The following is a 15,079-nucleotide window of genomic DNA, read 5'->3' as shown; positions in this document are numbered from 1 at the left end:
CTGGCCAAAGCCACAGAGAATCTGGTGACAGAGTCAGGAGCTTCAGCTTCTCCCCCTCCAGCACCTCATCCACAGTGTCTGACTGTGCATTTATTTATTCAACAAACATTGAGTGCCTACTGCATGCTCGGCGCTGGGCCTGTCGGTGTGGGGCGGGGCGGTGAGGGGGGAGGGAATCAGAGACGCGCAGGAACTGCTTCTGAGCAGCCCAGCATACCCATGACCATGCCCTGGAGTCCTCAGGAGCTGGATGCACAAAGCCCTGTCCTGGGCTGTTGGCCCCTATTAGTGCAGATGGGCAGGGCTCCGAAGGGCCTGGCTTGAGCCCAGAAGGTTCTGGAAAGCCCTCCGCACTCAGCAGCCCCAGCCTTCTCCACTGCTGGCTGCTCCCAGGAGTGAGGGCACAGCCACCCTGACCCTCTGTGGGGCAGGTGACCCTGGGCTCCGACCTGCTCCCCCTGTGGCTTTGCCACCTAATTATGCCACAGCAGCAGCCATGGTGACAACAGTAACAATAATTCATTGAGCTTGTCCTACCTATCAGAAAGCTTATCACTCCTGACCTATGCCCTCCTCGGTACCCACGGCAGCCAGCAGCCAGGCTGGGCTCCCCCGCCCCCTGAACACCACTCTGCACAGTGAACCCATTGCCACCTTGCCCTCCCCGGCCCACCTGGGGATGATCGCTCCCAGACGGGGGGCCAGCTCTCCCCACCCCGGCTACAGCAGCCCTTTGATGTTCAAACAATTGACAGTTGGGATTTCGACTATATGCAAGAGAGGCCCCCAACCCCACAATTTGGGACACGTAACCAATGGCGCAAATTTGAACAGACACTGGTGAGCGGGCCGAAGGGAGATGACAAGTAGAGGGACGCTAAGGTGGGGGCCCTGAACTCACACAGACTCACAGTCCCGCCTCACCACAGAGAAGGGATGGGGAGGTTACGCACGTCCTCCCAAACTGCAGCAAATGATGGTGGCTTGAGGGGGTTCAGGGGACATCATGGGAGGAAGCAGGTGGCTGCCAGGGGGAGAGGTGAAGGCGACTCTGGGGTAAGGGTGGCAGCATGAGTCGGTGAAGGCGGGGCTGATGACGACTAGGGGAGTGAGCCCTAGGGGCTGCGACCTTGAGCCCCGGGGTACACCCGGTTGTGTCCATCGTCTAGACGCGTGGGCATCAGGGAGCCATGAGAAGCATGTTACGGGCAAAATCATCTATGGCTTCATTAGATAGAAATGAATTAGTAAATGAGGGGCTGCATGGTGGGGCTACTCCAGGAAGGGTTTTCTAGGACACTGAACTCCAAGGAGTGTGTTCTGTGGAGCACCCATCCCGTGAGACATTCCTTGTGGTCAACTAGATTTGGGAAGATCACTGGGCTTTCTCTTTCCTGTGGAGCCTCACAACACAGCACCATATTAAAGGCTCTGAAAAGTCCAGCAAAATCTACTTGACTTGTCTCACTCAGCGTTTCCCACACTCACTTGACCATGGAATTAAAAAAATAGTAACCCCATTAATATCCCTTGGAGGAACCCTGAACCACACTTTGGGAAGGGCTCATACAGAGGGATTCGCAAAGTGAGATGTCAGGAGTCTCCTGTGTTGCCCTCCCCCCACCCGTCATACCACATCACACCCTGATCAGACCCCTGGAGCTCTCTGGCCAGACATCCTAGAGACAATTTCTGCAGTCCTGACTCTGCCCTCACCTGGCCCTGGTCCATGGGAAGATGTGGGGAGGAGACTTACAGGGGCAGGGGCGTTTGAAGGACATGTAATCCTTGGAGCAGAACAGCGGAGCCAGCCTGCCCACGTGCACAGCTCTGATTTCTCGTAGGGAAGGACCCTCCGCTCACCTGCAGAGACACAAACAGGCAGGTGATGGGGGCGTCCATACAGCACCTACTGACCCTGCAGGGCGCTCGTGTACCCTCGGCTGTCAACCTCTGGGGAGAGGATGGTGACTTTGAGAGCATGGGCCTAGTCTGAGTGGGGGCCTGGAGGGCTCTGGGCTGCAGAATATGGGGGTTCTGGGCAGGGGTGGCACAAATGTGTGCTAGGTTCTTAGTAGTCAGTGGAAGGGGGGAATCTCTCTCCTGGGTGGACCCTTGAGAATCTTGTAACTGTCAGGGCTGGAAAGACCCTTAAAGATCAGTTCAATGTCCTCATTTCACAGAAGGGGAAACTGAGAACTGGAGAGGGTGAGGGACTAGTTTAAGGTCCCATAGCTGGCTTTGGAAGGGAATTCATAGATGCCTAGTTCAAACCTTATCATCATCATCATCATCACAACAGTTTTAAGAGGAACATGCTCTGCTCTTTTAATTCTCATTTTATAAATAAGGCAGTTGAGGCTCAGAGAGGTTATGAAGCTTTCCAGGGTCACACAGCTTCTAATTACAGGCTGGGACTAGAACCCAGGTCTGTTTGACTCCAAAGCCCACACTGTCAGCCAGCACACTCCCTTAAAAGGCACCTAATATATTAAATTACCAATTCAGAAATAAGAACCTAGAGAATGAAACTGTCTCTTCCCCAATTCCCCCTGTACCCCCAAGTGAACACCCAGGTGTCAGGATGTCTGTGCAGCAAAGGACTGCCAGGTCACTCTAACACCCATTTGCAATGGAGGAGACATTTTCAGCAAGTAATCCATCTTCCCATGCTGCTGGAAATCTGGATTGATTCAGTCTCTCCTGGTATGTCCCCAGGTGACAGGAGGCTATGGGAATATTAGGGAGTTACAGTTCTTATTTCTAGGCAGTGCGGTCACTTCACTTGCAGAAACCAAACTGCACCTTTGCATGGATGTGGAGCCGAGCAGGTACTTGCAGGGGAAGCTGTCAGTCATAAGCCAATGGGAGAAGAGCCTGGCCCCTCTAGGTCCCAGGGGACATTCGGCTTCCCTGATCCTGGGGATGATACCATTGTGGACAGAACTTTTCTGTAAGAGGCGGGTCCAGAGGTCCCACCCTTTTCTCCTCCAGGGATCCCTTTTATCATATTTTTTTTTTCTCCAAATGGGTCCTCTGTTTTGACGGGGCCAATTGGCCAAACTACAATAATAACTGATTATTCTATTTAACAAACAAATCAAACACCTATCTTTGGAGAGCCTGAGCTCAGAAGTCCGATTCCTGAGTGCTAATATCAACTCTGCCACTTCCTGGCAGTGTGACTTTGGACAAAGCACTTCAGCTCTCTGAGGTGCAGTGTCTTCCTGGGGAAAGCAGGGTAAGGACACTTAACCTGCCGTGAGGACGGGGGTTATGTACGGAAAGCCCATGGCAGGAGTGTGTGGCTGCAAAACGTTCATTCTGCTGCCTGAGGGGGGTGGGAGGGAGGGGGCCGTGACTGCTGCTGACCTGGGAATCCCTCTTCAGGTGGCTTCTTCCAGCTCAGCCTGTCCTGGTGTGAACCCCAGGCTGGCCTGACACCCACTCCCAGTCCCCATAGAAACCCAGTCAAGAGTTCAGATGGGGGAAGTGAAGGTAGGATGTGATCTCCCCAGGCCTGGTAGAACCGGCGTGGCAGGCTGCTTGGGGAACTGTGATTTCACACCAGAAAACTCACAGAGCATCTCAGGGCCTGGGATCTGTGCATTCTAAAAATACATGTGTGTACGTGTGTCTGTGTTCATTTCTGCGGGTGTGCTGGTGTGCCCTGTGGCCGCGTGTGAGTCTGGAGGAGGATGTAAGTGGGCTGACAGGTCATCTCTTGTGCTTCTTCCAGAGAAGTCTTTCTTAAAGGCAAAATGGATTATGTCACTTGATGAAAAGTCTTCCACAGCCTCCCGTGCCCTCAGGAAAATGTGCTGGCTTCTGCGCCAACCTCCACAGTTCCAGGGCTGTTTCCCTCTCTAGTGAGTTGGCATAGTGTGGGCGCTTAGTAAATGCACGCTGAATGTACACTTACTGTAAGGCTATCCTGGTGGCACCTGATGCCATGGAGGGTGCTGACCAGCTCCAACACTTCAAGCAGTTGTCCCCAAGGTCCTGCTTCTCCTAGAGGCCCCCTGTACCCCCTCTTTCCTCCCACTGGGCCTTGTGACACTGAGATGAAGGCTGGGGTTTTGTAGGGTGTGGGGAGGTGAGAGATGACCTCCCAGGGAAGGGGGCACCAAAAACCCTTGCGTTACGTATCGTTTTCCATGGTCAGTTTGGGTGTTTGGTGGACAGCGTGTTAGGTTCCCAGGTGGCCAGGAGGCTGGCAAGGGGCCGGCAGGTTTGGCCATGGGTCAGGTAGACATTTCCGTATGTGGAGATGTTCTGGGCACGCCGGCTTTCAGGGTGGCTCACGTTCACCAAACACCTGCGTGTGCCAGTTAAGATCACCGAAATTACTGCAACAGGTGCCCCGAAGTGGGTAACAGTTTCATTTTGCAAATGAGAAAACTCATAGGCTCCGTGACATAATAACCCACCCGAAGTCACCCAGAGAGAAGAGGTGGAGGAAGAGCAATGCAGGGACGGAATCTGTCAACCCCCCCCCCCGTGCCCCTTGGTTACTGCAGGGCCACCCCACAGAGATCTGACACCAGGTCACGTCTCCCCCCCCACGCCCGCCTCACTCAGCACCCAGCATCTGAGGCGAGGCGTGTCCCTGCCTGTGACTCATCTCCGACTGGATTGTCTGGCTGGAAACCGGAGGGCGGGCCGGCGGGCTGCGGTATTCCAGGTTCTGAAGTGGCTGAATGGTGGGCGGCGAGTCCACGTCACTCCCACTTTGCTTCACGTCCCTGCTCCCGGAATACCTCCTTTCTGTAGCCACTGCGACACTCTGATCTCGATCAATGAGCCTGTGGTTAGTGGACTGGCGCCGTATCCCTGGCGGAGGCGGCCAGGTAACAGCGGGGACAGGACGGTCAGCGCATGCGCGGCGGAGGCACCCAGACTGGAGGGTTGAGCTTCACCGGAGTCCACGGCAGACGGGGCAGGGCCAAGCAGGGGCTGGCCTCCGGAATGGGCCACGTCTATGCAGCGCCTGCTCAGCCTACTGGATCTCAAAACAAATCCCCATCTTACAGTTGACACAGAAAGGAGTCTCAGAAATGAGGGAGGCGGGTCTTTAGTCTGGGACCCAGCTGATGGTTTCCTTAATGGAGAAAAACATTCCTTGGCAAGTGCGGGTAGATGTCATTACAGGCATACCTCGGAGATATTGCGGTTTGGTGGTCGCGAGGCTCCAGACCACCGCAATACAGCGAGTCACACGATTTTTTGGGTGTCCCGGTGCATATCAAAGTTAGGTTCACCCTATACTGTAGTCTGTTAGGTTTGCAGTAGACATTTTTTCAAAAAAACAATGTACATACCTTCATTTAAAAATACTTTATTGGGACTTCCCTGCCGGCCCAGTTAAGACTCCCTGTTCCCAATGCAGGGGGCTCGGGTTCGAACCCTGGTCTGGGAACTAAGATCCCCCATGCCGCATGGCGTGGCCAAAAAAAAAAAAAAAAAAGAAAAAAAACCTTTATTGCTAAAAAACGCTAACCATCATCTGAGCCTTCAGTGAGTGGTAATCTTTTTGTGACAGTAACATCAAAAATCACTGGTCACCAAAAAAAAAAAAAAAAAAAGGGCTTCCCTGGTGGCGCAGTGGTTGAGAGTCCGCCTGCCGATGCTAGGGGAAGCGGGTTCGTGCCCCGGTCCGGGAAGGTCCCACATGCCGCAGAGCGGCTGGGCCCGTGAGCCATGGCTGCTGAGCCTGCGCGTCCAGAGCCTGTGCTCCACAACGGGAGAGGCCACAACAGTGAGAGGCCCGCGTACAGCAAAAAAAAAAAAAAATCACTGGTCACAGATCACCACAGCAAATACAACAGCAATGAAAAAGTTTGAAATGTTGTGAGAATCACCAAAATGTGACATAAGGGACATGAAGTGGGCAAATGCAGTTGGAAAAATGGCATGGATATGACTTGCTTGACGCAAGATTGCTCCAAAACTTCAGTTGGTAAAAACAAGCAATATCTATGAAGAGCAATAAAACGAGGTATGCCTGTAAACGTTTGTCATGTGATTAAATGAAGAAGCAAATGAAAAAGAGTGAGAGGACGGTGGCAGAGAGGCTGGCAGAGGACACAGAGGTTTGCAAACAAGTAACTTGGTCCTGATGTTAGAAAAGGGATCCAAGTGTGTGACAGCCTCTGCAGCAAGGAGGCCTTCTGTCCCCATGCAACATCTGGCCACATGTGTGCTACACTGGGTTGGTCAGGAAATGCGTGGAGGTTACTGGGTCTTCAGGTTGCCTTGATTTACCTGGAGCAGTCCTCTACTGGATCAGCTGCCTTCCCCGCTGCCACCAAGGCCCAACTTCTAAGACTTGACATACTGACTAACTACACAAACCGGTCCATCTGCAAATCAGCAAATAGGTCCTGACCAAGGGTGTAGAGAAGCCTGATTCAGGGCCCAGAAAACACCAAAGAGGGCATAGAAAAGTATTATTACAGTGGTGAAACATGGGATGCGACCCCAGTGTCCAATAAGAGAGGAGAGGCTGAGAAAAGTTTGGCATACGCTTATAATGGAATATTGTATAGCCATGGAATCATGTTTTTAAAGAAATTTTAATAACAGAAAAGACTTTCAGTATACTGTTAAGAGGGGGGAAAAACCCCACCAGGTAAGCAGGTTCTAGAACTCTGCCTACAATATGATCCTTATTTTGTAAGGGCAAAAAAAAAAAAAAAAAAACTAGAGAAAATATTCACACATAGAAAAAGATTAAAAGGAAATAGACTAAAATACCCACAGTCACGAACTCTCTGGGCAGTGGTGGGATGGAGGAGGCTTTTTATGTTCTTTTATTTTTTAAGAATGATTTTCCAAATTTTCTTCAATGAACATGTATTACTTTTATAATCTGAAAAATCATTAAAATGAAGATTTAGAAACACCTTTTATGCTAACAAAATAAAGAATAATTAACTGAATAAATCAGTGATAGTTAACTCATCGGAAGTTTTAAGCGCTAATGTAATTGCCTTTGAACATGCCATTTTTTGCCAAAATTTAAAAAAGTTAACTTGTCTTTGAACTTACTGATAAGGAGCTTTATTAACATGTTAGGAAAATAATCTCCACTGCTTTTAACCTTCATCACATTTTCCCTGGTGCTTGAGCAGGTCCTATTTGCCAGATTTTTGAGAGAACAGTTTCTGCCGTGAACCTTAAGGTTTATCTTCAGGCAAACTAGACACTTGGCAATAATAATAACAATAATAGACCTTATGTTTGTAAAACACTTTATAATTTGCAAAGCATACGAAGTGCTGGTTATTGTTCTAGTCCCTGGGGATATGAGAGTGAGCAAAATGGTTAAAAGTCCCTGCCTTTGGGGAGTTTACATTATATTGATGAGGGCAGACAATAAACAAATGAGTAAGATAAATAAATGTTGGGGGTGATAAGCGCTATGGAGAAAAATGGAGAGAAGAGAGATAGGGAATAAATGCGGGGGGAGCTGCTCTTTTAAATCAGTTTGATACTGTTTGAATAGAAAAAAAATGAAGATGTCTCTAAAAATTCTATAGCCCATGGGCAATTAACACATAAAGATACAATGATTGAAGATCTCCATTGAGGAAGCATTCCATTAACTAATTACATATCGTCTAAGATGCAATGTGCTAATTATCAGTTTTACAAACTCATAAAATTATGATGAGTCATAGTGATGTTTTAAGTTTTCTATACTTAGCAAAGTTAGTCCTTAACCTTTCTAAGCCTCAGTGTTCTCATCTATAAAATAGGGGCAATTATAGTACTTAGATCAGAGGGCTGTCCTCAGACTCCAGAGAGAAAATACTTATGCTTGGGAAAGAGCATGCATTCAGTGCATGTTCACAATGCAGACATAGCAAGGCCATTGCCAGGGGTCCATGCGTCCCTGCCACGTGTTTCCTGTATATTGTTTCTCCAGTCCTCACAACTATACTGGGAGATGTAGACTATTTGTTCCCCTTTTCAAGAGGAAATTGAGGCTCTGAAAGGTCAATCTCCTGCCCAGAATCACAAGCCATAAACCCAGGCAGTCCAGCTCCAAGAAGCCGTGCTCTCAGCCACAACTGTACTTTGTGCCAGGGGGACTCAGAAGCCCTCCTGGCTTCAGTTTCTCTCTTCAGGAGGCTGAGAGCTGGCTGCCACCTTCTCGTCCCTTACCCTGTGCTGTGAGCACTTCCAGGGCAAAGGCTTCAGGTAACAGGCATCTGAGTGTGTCTAACTGATTATTCCCCAAGACTGAAGGAGGTGCCCGTATCCCCATCACGTTGCTGCCTGGCTGTACTCCACTCTGTGAACCAGGTGACACAAACCTCCTAAATTAGTTTCTGATTAACTCCTTTGGGAAGAAGAGGTGAGGATTATGGAAGATGCTGGGATGTGACTCCCTGGTGGGTGAATGGGGGAGGGGTGGGAGTAGGCTACAGAGGAAGAAGACGACGGGGGGGGGGGGGGGTTGTGTAGAAACAGCCCCCAGGAGGCAGCCCATTCTGCCTGTCTCACTAGGTCCCCACCAGGCAGCATGTGGACAGACCCCCCACATCCCCCCGTTCTCACAGCTGGGGCACAGGTGAGCAGGACTAACGCGGGTGTCCACAAGCTGGACACTTGTTTTCTTCCCAACGATGCTTCTGGTTACCTACACCCTCCATGCCACCCCAAGGATTCCAGCATCCTCTCCCAGGCCTTGGGCCTCATTGGTTCTGCTCTGGGTCTGAAGCCCCAGCTGCACAGACTGGGCAGATCTCTTCCTGGGGCCCTTCCAGCTCTAACTTCTAACCTCTCAGTCAGCCACGGGCTTCATTTCCTCTCCAAGGGTTATCATTTCTGGTGCCTCGTGGCTCAGTCGCCTGGATGAACACACCACGGTCAGCGCAGGTTCAGGGTTGGGACCCCTCCGACTTCCCGCTGTCTCCTTGCCCTGGTGGCTGCTCCCCCTGCGGCTCTTCACTGCCTGTCTGAACTGTCACCACTGGAACACCCAAGCCACCTGTCTACTGTCTGATTGCTTCGCAGGGAAAGCAGTCCTCCCCAGGCCCCGGTCCCCGGAGCGGAGGGAGGTGTGAATTCCCTCGCACAGAGTGTGAGCAGCGGACATCAGTCAAGGGCAGAAGAAAGAGCTGATCAGATACGGTCATTCCCAACCTGGATGGAGATGACAGGTAGGGAGGCGAGCACCGCTGGGAAGCAGATTGCCCGGGGAGGAGGGAACAGCTGAGAAAGGGCAGGCCCTAAAGAGAGGGATTTGCACCGCAGTTAGATGTCAACAAGCCCTTGGGGGATTCAAAGGCCTCCTTGGAGGGAGGCTTGGGGGGTTGGGAGGGGGTCGTGTTGCCGCCACCTCAGGGCAACTCGCTCTGTCTCAGCACCCACTGGTGCTGCGTGCTTCACAGAACGACACCTGTGGTCAACCTGAATTGAGTGAGGGCTGAGTGCCAAGCACCATGCTAGGCCCCCTACAAGCATCGCCTCACCTCCCAACCCATCTTCCCCATGTTTCAGATGGGGAAACTGAGGCTCAGAGAGGTTAAGTATCTTGCCTAACATCACACGGCTACGAAGTCTTCCAAGCCCACCCTCTGGTTCCAAAGCCCTTAAACACTCTGTTCACCACAGAATCCTACCTACTTGTCAGCAGAGGCAATTGAGGCACAGGGAGGTGAAGCCACTTGTTCCAGTAGAGCAGTCAGGATGTTTGAGGAGAGTCAGGGGGGGCTTGCGCAAGGCAGGTGCCCATGGACTGTGTGAATCAAGACCAAGGACCAAGCTCCTGGAGCCCCCGCCGCTCACACCTGTCACTGGTGCCCTCCGCTTCCCAGCCTGGGCCTGGCCATCTCCTCTGGCACGGCGCGTGGGATCAGGAGGGCAGCCCTGGGTCCTCCGCGCGCCAGCCTCAGGACCGCCGGGCCGATGGGGAGAGGGGGAGGGTCGTGCGAGTCTGCCGTGGGTCTGGTGGGCACTACCCAACTTCCGAGAGCGATTAGGGAGAGGCGGCTGTACCGCTTGGCGCTGCGCAGCCAGCCAGAGCAGCCGCCTCGGACTCAGCCTCGAGTCCCGCTTACCGCGCCAGGGAAAGTCGGCCCCGGAGCTGGAGAAGGTGCGGCGGGGACACCACCTCTCCCACCGATGGTGCTGAGACAGGCCAGCGTGGTAGGCATCGAAGCGGGGGCATGGCCCTGGTGGCCCGCCCGCCGGAGGGTCAAACTTCCCGGCACGAGGGGCGGGGGTGGGTTCTAGCTTCAAACTCCACAAAGCCCAGAGCCCCTTTCCTCTCCTACCCCGACGAAAAGTGCGTCCTAGTTTACCCTTCTTGGGTGGGTTGTTCAGGGGTCCGCGAAACCGAGGGCGCGGGGTCGTGAAGACTGTCTTATGCTCCCTCCGTGGGGTGGATGTTTGTTTGGGACTCAAGTCGGGCAAGAACCGGGAGACCTCTCCGTCCCTGCGGCCCGATGGCATGCTCAGGGGCAGCCACGGCCCGCGCGAGTCCCGGTGGCCCGCCCGGGGGCGCGGGGGTCGGGGCCGGGGTCCGCGGGAGAGCGGGGTTCCTGTTCGGAGCGCGCTGCGGATCCGCCGCGGACCGCGCTGAGCGACCCCGGGTGTGTGCTTGCGCCGGGGCCGCAGCAGAGCGCGGGGGAGGGGGCCGGGACCCCCTCCCCGCCCCTCCCCAGCGCCGCCCCCGGCCCCACGCCCCTTACTCGGCTTGACTGCCTCGCTCCGCTCCGTGCGCCGCACTGCCGGCTCCAGCTTCGGCTCCAGCTCAGGTTCCCGCTCTGGCTCCGCTCCCGCTCCGGTTCCCGCTTGGATGCCGCTGCGTTCGGGCTCGGGCTCCGGCGTCGCGGGGGGCGCGCCGCTCCGCCTCGGCCTGCTCGGCGCGCAGGGGCGTGGCGGGGCGGGGCCCTGCCGAGCCCACCCGGGGCCCGAGATCCCCGGCCGAGGCGGTGGCGGCGGCTTCCCGGCTTCCCGGCTTCCCGGCTTCCCGGCTTCCCGGCTTCCCGGCTTCCCGGCCCTGCCTCAGCCCCGCCCGGCCGCCCGCCGGCCCGGCACCGCCGCCCACGCCACGGCCGCCCGCTCCCGCCGCCCTGCGCCGCGGCTCCGGGGCCTCAGCAGCGCTGGGCCGCCGCCCGGGTCATTCCTGAGCTGGGGGGACGCGGCGGAGGGGGAGGGCCGAGCCGCGCCCCTCTGCGCACTGCCAGCCCGACACCCACACAGTGGCAGGCGGGGCGGCGCGGCGAGGAGGCCGAGAGATGCAGGGAGGCCGGCGTGCCAGCCAGACGTGTGAGGACAGACGGACAGGCGTGTGTAGAGAGTGACATACAGATAGGCGGGAGCAGAGGCGCAGACTCAGACATGTGCGGAGAAGGGCAGACAAACGATACGTGCAGGGCGGGACAGCCAGACAGGTTGTTCAGAGGCAAGCCTGGGCATCCGGGTAGGGGACCCCTGTCACGGCCACTGGGAGGGGCAGACGAGCCTGGCAGAGCCTCCTGCTCCCAGTTGCCGCGCGGTGAGTTCTAGGGTGTTCAGGGATGTCAGCTAGGCCCGGCTGAAGCCTTCCTCTCCTGAGGGACCAGCTTGCCTATTTCCTTTACTCCTGGCCTGATCCTATGCCCTCTGTATCCCCCTATCCCCAAACCTTGGGCATAGAGCTTGACCCTGGCAGATGCATGCCTGCCTCAAGGGGTGCCTGGCTCAGGGAGGCACCTGAGCTCCTGGCTTACGGACCTGCCCTGTCCCCACTCTACTTTGGGGCCTTGGACAAGCCCAGCCCCATCCGCCAGACCTCCCTTTCTTTATTACACTAGAGCTCCGGTTTATTGCGCTCTCGCTAGTCCTGGTCCTTTCCAGTTATTTGTGGAATCATTTACTTAATCTCCCCTACTTAACTGGGAGTCCCAGGAGGGAGACCCTTGGGGGCCTGCACAGAGCATGCACTCTAAATTTGATGAATGAATTGATGAAATACTTTGTTGATAGTTCTCCTAACCCCCATTTTGTCGATGGCAGCTAATAAGTGGTTGTCAGAAATAAAACATGAGGATAAGGAGCTGCACATACTGACGATAAAACTTGGGGAAGGGGAGGAGCCATAGGGATGGCGTGGAAGAGAAGCCAGGCAGACAGTGGCACTGCAGGGAGGGTGGGAGCAGAGCAGGCTCTGGTGGAGAAAACAAACCTCACTCCAGCCCACCTCTGACAGTCACCATGTCTTGGGCTTCCCTGGGTGGAGGCAGAGAGACCTGCATGGTCTAGAGCCTTGGTGGGTAAGGACACTTCCCCGCCCCCTTTGGCAACTGTTCATTCTGGGCTCTGCCTCCTGCACTGCCTACCCCATCCCCCAGACTGAGGGGGGTGGAGGGACCCAGGCTGAGGGATTCCAGCTCCATCTGGGGCCATCGGGAGGCGTGTGTGCTATGTGGGGCATGGGGCCAGAATAAAGGGAAACATTTCTGAGTCCTAAGAAATGGAACCTGAGGGGCCCTTTGTCCAACCCCATGCATTTATTTTATGGATGAAAAAATAAAGGACTGGAGAAAGCAGGGGCAGGCCAGGGCTAGGCAGCTAGGATCGGAGGCTCTAGGACTCCCAGGCCAGGGCCGTGCCCCGCTGTGCAACCCTCCTAAAAGTGACCTTGACCTTCCTAAGCAGACCCCTGCTGATCTGTGCAGGATGGATATACTGGTTGTTGAGTGGTTTTACCTGTAGTCTGTCCCCTTTGGCAAGACTGTGTGTACGTGTATTTTGTGGTGCGGCCTGTGGAAGGCTCTAGCTGATGAAGAGCTCATCCCCCTCTACCCTCTGTTTGAGCATCGCAGGGCTGGCAAATCTGGCTTGTTCTTCACACTGGAGCCCGGAATGGGAACTGGTTTCCGCTGGGCATGGTGGTGTTGGGGTCTAGGTTTGGGGAGTTGGCTTATATTGATTTGCCTGTCTGTACCTCCATAAACAGGGCACTGGAGAAACATAAAAAGGTGGAAAAAGAACAGCAAAGCTGGTCACTGTTAATGTTGAGGTTTCTTTTTCTTTCTTTTCAATCTCACATCTCTACGAGTGTCCCTAATGGAGTGAGCTTGCTAACTCTCTCCTCTTCTGTGTCACACTTCTCATGGCTTGCATGAGATGGCTGTACTGTGTTTTATTTAACCAGTTCTCTACTGCTGGGCATTCAGTTTTGAGTTTTTCTCACTTCTAGACAGCACCACAGTGAACATCCTCGTGGGTAAGTTTGTGCATGCCTGTGATTATTCTTGATTTCGCTGGGTACGTCCATATAGTTTTGAAGCTTTCTTCTGTATGGGGTCAGACTTGCAGGAGGGACATTTCCAGGGAAGCACAGTGATATTTAGTGTCTGCTACACCAAAGGGCGGGTTAGGGAGGCTGGAGGGAGGAGCCTGGGAGAGGTTACGCAGTGCCATCTGAGGACAGTGAGATGCCAGGCTGTGGGGACCTGCCCTAGAGTGTGCTCTGTAATACCCCTGTCACTCATAGGTGTGGTCAACTTATCAAGCCTATTGTTGGGGGGAATCTTCTGATACTAAGGGTGGAGGAGGGAAGGAGGAAGGGCCGTCAGCATGGTCTGGCCTCTGGGTGGGATATCTGTCCAAAAAACCCATCACAGGGAATTCCCTGGCGGTCCAGTGATTAGGACTCTGCGCTTTCACTACCAAGGGTGCAGGTTCAGTCCCTGGTTGGGGAACTAAGATCCCGCAAGCCGCGCGGCAATCAGACAATCCCATCACACCCTTCAGGAAGGTTACCTTGTACTAGTATATCCCTTATACAGAATTATGTCAAAAGCATCTTCCCAGCCTTGAATTACGTTACAGAGGGCCCGGCTCTCCAGATTGCCTTGGCTTTGGGGGTGGGGAGTACACCATGCTCTAAAAAGAGAACGAGGTGAGGGAGGAAAACCTAACCCACCAGCTTTAAAAAGATTTTTCCTCTTCCCCTGTGATTTTTGCTAATGGTCCCCCTGAACATGTTAAGGGGGATGAAGGAGGAGAAGAGGGCTTGGTTCTTGCTTGGTGGCAGGTGGGGTCAGGGACCAGAGCCCTCCCAAGGCCAACAAGCCCTGAGGTGGTGCTGAAGTAGCGAGAGGAAGCCGGGGGCAGGGAAGCACCTGTAGAACTTGAGGCAGCCCCTTCTGGAGTTGCCCTCTGCTGAGAGCACGGAGGGTTTTGTGCTCTCATCCCACTTTACGGATGAGGAGACTGAGACCCACCGAATTTAAGTGACTTTCCAAAGATTCACACCTGGTTAAGCCACTCCAGGTGAGATGATGAAACACTTTTAAAACAGGCAGAAAAGATTACCAGGTGTCCTTCGAATTGACGATTCGGTGTTACCTGGCACATGGTTGTCTGTTTCTACAGGAGTTTGTGGCTTTCGTGGTCTCTAAGCTGTTTTATTATTTTGGAAGTTGTAGAAAACTGCGATGGGAAGTTGTTCTTGTCCATTAAGATGCAAATACACTTCATCAGGTGAAGTCAGTTGAGATCTTGTAGCGAGGGCGCTAAAAGCTATACTGTGGCTGTGCTTCGGATTCTCCTTTAAATTGTGTATAACGTCTTGTTTTTCCCTAAGTAATTAATCCGTTAAATGAAATCTTTGACATGTGTTGTTTATTTTATATTTGTATAACATTCATGATTTTAAACATTTAAACATTTAAACATTTAAACATTCATGATCCTTTAAAAAATGTGTCTTTTAACAGTAGTAAGCTGGGGACTGCATCCACATGGGTCTGTTTTACGTAAGACCTTAGCCTTTCATTGGAGGCATCAGGCCCAAGGCCCTCAGAAGAGATGGAAATGAGTGCGGGCTGGGTCAGTCCTAGAGGGCTTTCTGGAAGACGGAGAGGGTGGGGTTTGAGGGGTGGGGAAGGATTTAGAGAGGGACACCTGAAGACAGAAGGCTTTCCAGGTTGGAGGGCGGGGCCTGGGGTGGAGAAGGAGTATGGAGGCTGGTGAAGAGGCCTGTCTGGATGAAGGGTGGGCTCTGGGGTGCCAGGTGCCAGACGGAGGATGGAGGTGGGATTCCAGGTAGAGGAGACTGTACCTGATGCTGTAG

At 53.6% G+C, this 15,079-nt stretch overlaps 1 protein-coding gene across 1 annotated transcript in view; it reads right to left on the bottom strand.

Annotated features, from left to right (window-relative positions):
* Nucleotides 1-10,831, bottom strand: part of BEAN1 (brain expressed associated with NEDD4 1) — a 40,047-nt gene extending 29,216 nt beyond the window's left edge. The window contains exons 1-2 of the mRNA XM_060131668.1: nucleotides 10,704-10,831; nucleotides 1,757-1,863 (exon numbers count right to left, since the gene is read on the bottom strand). Of these exons, the coding sequence (XP_059987651.1) occupies nucleotides 1,757-1,781 (25 nt within the window). The 5' untranslated portion in view covers nucleotides 1,782-1,863; nucleotides 10,704-10,831. The remainder of the gene's footprint in view (nucleotides 1-1,756; nucleotides 1,864-10,703) is intronic.
* Between the last annotated feature and the right edge of the window lie 4,248 nt (nucleotides 10,832-15,079).

The sequence above is a fragment of the Lagenorhynchus albirostris genome, chromosome 19, assembly GCF_949774975.1.
Source record: "Lagenorhynchus albirostris chromosome 19, mLagAlb1.1, whole genome shotgun sequence".
Classification (NCBI taxonomy): domain Eukaryota; kingdom Metazoa; phylum Chordata; class Mammalia; order Artiodactyla; family Delphinidae; genus Lagenorhynchus; species Lagenorhynchus albirostris.
Note: the sequence above shows the minus strand (reverse complement) of the source record. Positions and strands in the feature narration are given on the sequence as shown.